The sequence below is a fragment of the Ictalurus punctatus genome, chromosome 7 (assembly GCF_001660625.3).
Source record: "Ictalurus punctatus breed USDA103 chromosome 7, Coco_2.0, whole genome shotgun sequence".
In the NCBI taxonomy this organism is placed as follows: Eukaryota; Metazoa; Chordata; class Actinopteri; order Siluriformes; family Ictaluridae; genus Ictalurus; species Ictalurus punctatus.
The window spans coordinates 30065736-30072599 of record NC_030422.2 but is presented as its reverse complement, the minus strand read 5'-3'; the positions used below and the strand labels follow the sequence as shown (position 1 = coordinate 30072599).

At 40.9% G+C, this 6864-nt stretch overlaps 1 protein-coding gene across 2 annotated transcripts in view; it reads left to right on the top strand.

Moving 5' to 3' along the window:
- The window catches only part of LOC108267844 (tensin-3), a 68093-nt gene that overhangs the window by 15244 nt on the left and 45985 nt on the right, over positions 1-6864 (top strand). For both annotated transcript variants that reach the window (XM_017472297.3, XM_017472298.3), the window contains exons 2-4: positions 1663-1812; positions 3728-3778; positions 4260-4382. In XM_017472297.3, the coding sequence (XP_017327786.1) occupies positions 1663-1812; positions 3728-3778; positions 4260-4382 (324 nt within the window). The remainder of the gene's footprint in view (positions 1-1662; positions 1813-3727; positions 3779-4259; positions 4383-6864) is intronic.

Genomic DNA, 6864 nt, shown 5'->3' with positions numbered 1-6864 from the left:
ACCCTAACATGCTGGGGTATGTGAAGAAAAGAATTTCATTATGCTGTAATGTATACGTGACTAATAAAGACTCGTTATATCCATAATGTTAGCGTTCACGTTTATATATAACGTTGCTGCGACATTTTTAGTTTTAGGAAATTTCCATTCCTAGTAAAATCCCATTCCTAGTTCACCTCGACCCTGTTTTTCTGCCACGCTGACCGAACCTGTGAAGCATGAAGTGCCTCCTGAGCTGAATGGAGCAGGACAACACACAGGATCAGGACCTACAGCTTCATGGGTCTTTCAGAGCAGGATCTCTTCTCTCTGTTGATATTGCTGTGTTGGGATAAGCAGGAACAGATAAGCCATGCAAGGGGAAGCCTTGCTCTAGAAACACAGGAAGTGCTCTGGGGTTTAGCTTGCTGCTGGACGCCACATGTGGCAATATTATCAGGAATCAGAAGCTCTTTAAACATATTTCGTTCATGATGCATAAACACGAATACACACCAATTCACTCTACAGTCACTTTCGAGTATGAACCTTCTAAACTCTGTCTGCTTAGACGAAAATCCTCCGCGTTTATTTCTGAGACAAACTGTGAATTTAGCCACGTAGGAGCTGCAATGGATCAAATACGTCATCCATACGGTCAACCTAGTCCGTACTACGAACTCGGCTCTAGCTAGCTACACACTTTAAATCATATAAAACCTACAAATGGCGAACCTGGCAACCACGTTAACAATCAGGAACTGGTTTTAACCAACATTTTAGCCCTACGTTCAAACTATCAAGAAACAAAATGGCGGACCACTATCCGTTCTCTATGTATGACATGGAGCTGTGATTTCAGCCTCAGTACGACATTTGAACTGAGAGATAAATCTAAACATTCTGGTCCGACGCTTTTTCAGTTCCCCACTCAGAACCCCGGTTGCTACCCGCAAATTAGTTCCAGACGCACAAAAATGGAAGGAACCTGTGTGATAACTGCGGTTTAATCACATCCAGCCATATACGAGCTGTATTTAAATGTGTATAGAGACATTACGAGGGAAAATAGAGACCGTTAGTGCCTCTGGTGGGTGTCTGTCGCTAGTACAGTTAGCTTGCTTTGCTAATTCGTCAACAAAGCTAGTACTAGCAAATTCAAACAACCGGTTTTCATGCTAAATAGTATGTTATATCATGTGTGTACAACTAGTTAGCTGTACTAGTAGTACAGCTAGTTTTTTCAGCGTATTTTTATGATCCTATTGTAGACGTTGAGCCTGAACTAAGTAAACTGTTCAGTAAAGCTATAATATAATGCTTCCTTCAGGTAGAAAACTCTTTACCAAGAGGACTGTGTATAAAAAAAAACTCTCACTCCTTGCACAGTAAAACCTTTAAGAGCAAATATTGAAAGCAGTTTCCGCTCCGTGTTCTCTTTGTGCGTATTGTGAACGCTCACCTTTTACGCTTTTATGCGGTGACGTTCACTTCTTTAAATTTTTTTTTTTTTTAGAATTGTCCGAATCGTGTGAAATGTTTTACGATGAGGTGGAACATACAGTAAATATCCACAGTCGTCAACCATAAAATATAATTGAACTGATTGTACGCCTCACTTTTACCATCTTAAATGTCCGGGTTTAAGCTGAGGCGACGGCCATGTTGTGTTTTCTCACACAGATGGAGGAAGGCTACGAACTTGACCTGACCTACGTGACGGAGCGCATCATCGCCGTGTCCTTCCCGCAGGCCTGCTCCGAGGAGACCTACCTGCACAATCTGAAGGATGTCACGCGCATGCTCAAGTCGAAACACGCCGATAACTATTTGGTAAGACACGCCTCACCTGGGTGTTTACACATGCTAGTGGAGGAGAAATGACTTTGCTGGAAGAAGGAGCTCAGGATTATAGGCCCTGGAGGAATGAGTTTCAGCTTGTCTCGTCAACGTCATGTAGGGACGTCTGTACAGAGAGCTCTTTTCAAAGTCTGGCTTTTAGAGACAACAACAGCAATTAATGCGCTCATTACGACAATATGGGCTTGAGGACATCCTTTTGAGTGATACAGAGTCGACAGGAACCTAGTGTTTAAGCCTTCATCCCGGTGCACAGAGAACAGAATGTTATTGGAGGATAGACTGTAAAATTTCCTATAATCAGGTTGTTTTAAAACATCTGCTGTAATCATAGTTTACTACAAAACGTTGTTAGAACATTCACACAACCTTCCCAGTTCCAGAGAAGAAACGATAATCTAGGAAATGTTAACATTCCTACAACTAAAAAAAATGTTCATCAGTGCTATCTAAAAACATCGCTTAGCTTTAGCCTACAAATAAAAGCGTTGCCGCACAGTCGTAGAAATGTCAATAAACGTTGTATAAAAAAAAACATCTGTTACTCGTCCGACAAATAAAAACGTCGCAGCAACATTTATACGGAGTAAAAATGTTTCTAAATGTTACGTGAAAGCATCTGTTGACGTTTTTATAAACGAAAAATGCTGTCGCAACGTTGTAGAAATGTGGATACATCTTATGTAAGCACATTTATACTACACCGGGCTGCGAATAACGCATCAACGTTGTAGAAATGTTGATGAAAACTTTTGTTTACTCTGCTAAGGCAAAAACCGTTGCAGCAAAGTCGCGGAAATATTTCTAAACGTTACGTCATACCATTTGCTAAAGTTCCTACAACTAAAAATGTTTAATCGATAGTGAAAACTTTTGTTTAGAGTTCTAAGAAAAAAATTGTTGCGGCATAGTTCAAGAAATTGTGTGTGTGTGTGTGTTTTTAACGTTGCTGCACCTACAGACGTCCTAGGAAGCATTATAAACGTCATATGAACACATCTGATAACGTTCATACGATACAACTTGAAGAATTAAATGCTGAATAAATAAATAAATCAATAAAAATGTTTGTTAACATTCCTACAACTATAAATGTTGTGAAAGAAACATCCGTTAGCAATCCTACATTCTCTACCAAAACTAAAAGGGTTGCTGTAATGTTTCAGAAACATTTCTAAATGTTATGCGCGGCGTTGTAGGAACGTATCAAAAAAAAATATTGCTGCGATGTTGTCATTTATAAACGTTATTTTCTTTTTAAACATTTGTTAACGTTCGTACAACCAGAGATGTTGCAGCAACGTTGCAGAAATGTTCAGGAATGCTACGTGTTCAGAAATCCCGGCCGATGAAATGTTTCTTGAATCACGGTGTTTAGAAAACAACGTAGAATTGTTAGATAAATGTCTTCACGCATACATTTGAAGGCTCTAAAGTAAACACAGATTCTGATCCGTGTATGTTTAGGTGCTGTGAGGAGATTGAGCAAGTGGGCGGGGCTTTGTTCTGATGATCTAACTAATTCACTTTGATCTGTACTGTATTACAGAGCGTGATTAGTGTTTACTCGGTGCTGAAATCTCCAGTGTTATCTGCTGTCTTGTGACGAGCGTATCTCTCGCTTTCTGTCTCTTTTCTTTCATGCCATTGTTAACACACTTGTTTGTACATCTTCGGGATGATAGTGAGAGACAAAGTTCTCTTTAAACGACCTGAAAGACCAAATCGATCGCCGCTGAAATGACAACGAACGGATCGCAGTCATACACATTCCTGAGTATAAACCTAGTGGTGACTCGTGGTATTGTGCTTTACCGCTCATCCAGAGAGCCGTGTTTTTGTTTTATTTTTCTCCACGGTTTGCTCATGTTCCCTGTTTTTGTTCCAGGTGATCAACCTGTCAGAGAAGAAACATGACCTGACCAAGATGAACCCTAAGGTAATGGAAACAGATCTGTTTTTAAATGGCTCACAGAAAGCGCTGTAGTATGTGGGTGGAGTGTGTTGACTGCGTGTTTTGTAACAACGGTGTTAGTCATCAGATGCTAGAACCAACACCGCCCCGGCGTGCATACAGTCCAATGCAAAGCAGTTTAAAAATAAATAAATCTCTTTACACCACAGTGCTTATTCTGTATTCTCTATTCTGATTGGTCAGAAGGTGTTGATTAATTTTCTGTAACATTCATATGTATGCGCTTGTTCTACTACATTATGTTATGTTTCCATAGTAACAGCTCACTTGACTAATCCATCTGATATGAATATTCTGGATCATCACTGATTTATCGATGAATCATCTGAAGAATTCGATTAAGCTGTCTGATTTGAGGAGTTCAGTATGTCCCGGCTCGACTATGAGAAACCCGATGATCTGAGGCACATCCCGAGTCACTGATTTTGTCTGTGATTTTGCTCAGACTTTAGACACGGGCTGGCCGGACCTGCACGCTCCTCCTCTGGACAAGATCTGCACCATCTGTAAGGCCATGGAGAACTGGCTGAACAACGACCCGTTACACGTGGTGGTCATCCACTGCAGGGTGAGATTTCATATTCTTCACACCTCGAGAAATCTTTTCCAATGAGTAGTGTGTAAACATTTGTGTAAAATAGACTGAATAAAATTTTTACGCTGGGCCGTGGTGACTTGGCGGTTAAAGGTCTGGGTTACTGATCGTAAGGTTGGGGGTTCAAGACCCAGCACTGCCAGGATCTGGGTTACTGATCGTAAGGTTGGGGGTTCAAGACCCAGCACTGATAGGCTCTGGGTTACTGATCGTAAGGTTGCTGATCGTAAGGTTGCTGATCGTAAGATTGGGGGTTCAAGACCCAGTTCTGATAGGCTCTAGGTTACTGATCGTAAGGTTGGGGGTTCAAGACCCAGTTCGGATAGGCTCTGGGTTACTGATCGTAAGGTTGGGGGTTCAAGACCCAGTTCTGATAGGCTCTGGGTTACTGATCGTAAGGTTGGGGGTTCAAGACCCAGCTCTGCCAGGTTCTGGGTTACTGATCGTAAGGTTGGGGGTTCAAGACCCAGCTCTGATAGGCTCTGGGTTACTGATTGGAAGGTTGGGGGTTCAAGACCCAGCTCTGATAGGCTCTGGGTTACTGATCGGAAGGTTGCTGATCGTAAGATTGAGGGTTCAAGACCCAGCACTGCCAGGCTCTGGGTTACTGATCGTAAGGTTGGGGGTTCAAGACCCAGCTCTGATAGGCTCTGGGTTACTGATTGGAAGGTTGGGGGTTCAAGACCCAGCTCTGATAGGCTCTGGGTTACTGATCGGAAGGTTGGGGGTTCAAGACCCAGCTCTGATAGGCTCTGGGTTGCTGAACGGAAGGTTGCTGATCGTAAGGTTGGGGGTTCAAGACCCAGGTCTGATAGGCTCTGGGTTACTGATCGTAAGGTTGGGGGTTCAAGACCCAGCTCTGATAGGCTCTGGGTTACTGATCGGAAGGTTGCTGATCGTAAGGTTGGGGGTTCAAGACCCAGCTCTGATAGGCTCTGGGTTACTGATTGGAAGGTTGGTGGTTCTGCCAAGCACACTGCCAAGCTGCCACTGTTGGGCCCTTTACCCTCTCTGCCCCAGATGCACTGTATCATGGCTGACCCTGTGCTCTGACATGCTGGGGTATGCTAAGAAAAGAATTTCACTGTACTGTAGTGTATTTATGATTAATAAAGAATCATTATTTCCAAAAGTTTTGGACGTGCTGAGGCATTTGCATTTGGTGACGCCCCCAAAACTCCATAAAAGGAGAAGCTCTCACGGCCAAAAAATGACGAATAAACGGCAAAACCAGAGACTTTCTCAGAGGTTATTTGGACTCACATCCATGCCAAGAAAAATATAGATTATTTAACAGAGTAAAAGCACCTGAAAGGCCAAGAACTCGAGCCGAAAATGTAAATTCTATGTGAATTAATCAAGGTGAAAAGAAACAGATTTGATCTGAAACCAAAAGGAAATAAATAGCTATTGTACCCAGGTGACTGTGGACAACATGTCCATGTCTCGATGTTGGCAGCCCGAGACAATAAAGGCTCTAATAAAGTGTTGCACTTTTTTTTCCTTCCAAAATTCTGGGATTTTCATGGATAGCAAATTCCTTGTGTAAATCCTCCTACGAACGATTTGTGAATAAATCTGTTCATAACCATCTCATTAAATGAGGCCCAATGTTCCTAGTTCACTCCATAAAGCACTTTTTTTTTTTTTTTTTGCTAACACTGGGCCTCATTCATCCGCCTTTAAGTATATATGTGAGTACGAAGTAATCACCATGATGTTGACACAAACTCAGGAGCACAACACAGGATTCCTTTTTCTGAACTAACTGGATTCTCATAAACACCACACTGCATGTGTAAATGCTCCTGGGAACAATTTACTAACAATTTGATCGTATCTAGCGTGATCAACGAGGCCCAACGTTAATAACGAGTGAAAGTTCACCGATGTTTACAGTCTTAACTGCGTTGTATTGGCACGAAAACAGAGCTGGTGTATAGATTGTTCTAGGACTATTTTAAGGAAATTGTAGCAATACGCTAGCATTTACTTAACGATTTTTATGACTCATCGACTTGTAGGAGGTGTAGTTAGGGAATATATGGAAAGGAAAGTTGTATGACATTACACAACTGTGATTACGTTACATGTCAGAAATACTATTTATTTATTTTTTAAAAATTTTTTCCCTAGCGATATATTTGTATAGAACTTGTATCCAAAAAAGTCTGAGACGCATTAGCAATAACCATTTGTTGATCGTGATGTCAGTGATTTAAAAACAACAGACCCCAAAAAATGAACTATTTTACAATTTAACACTCTTTAATGATTTGCCTTAATTTGACCGACGTTTTTTCTTTCATTGCATAACATTTTATATTATTTTTTAAATTCATTTAATTAATGTTTTTTTTTAATAAAATATTTATAACATTTTATAATTTATTATATTCTCACGTTTATATTTTTAGGTTTGATATCGCTTTTGTTTTATTCCTTCACTGCTATT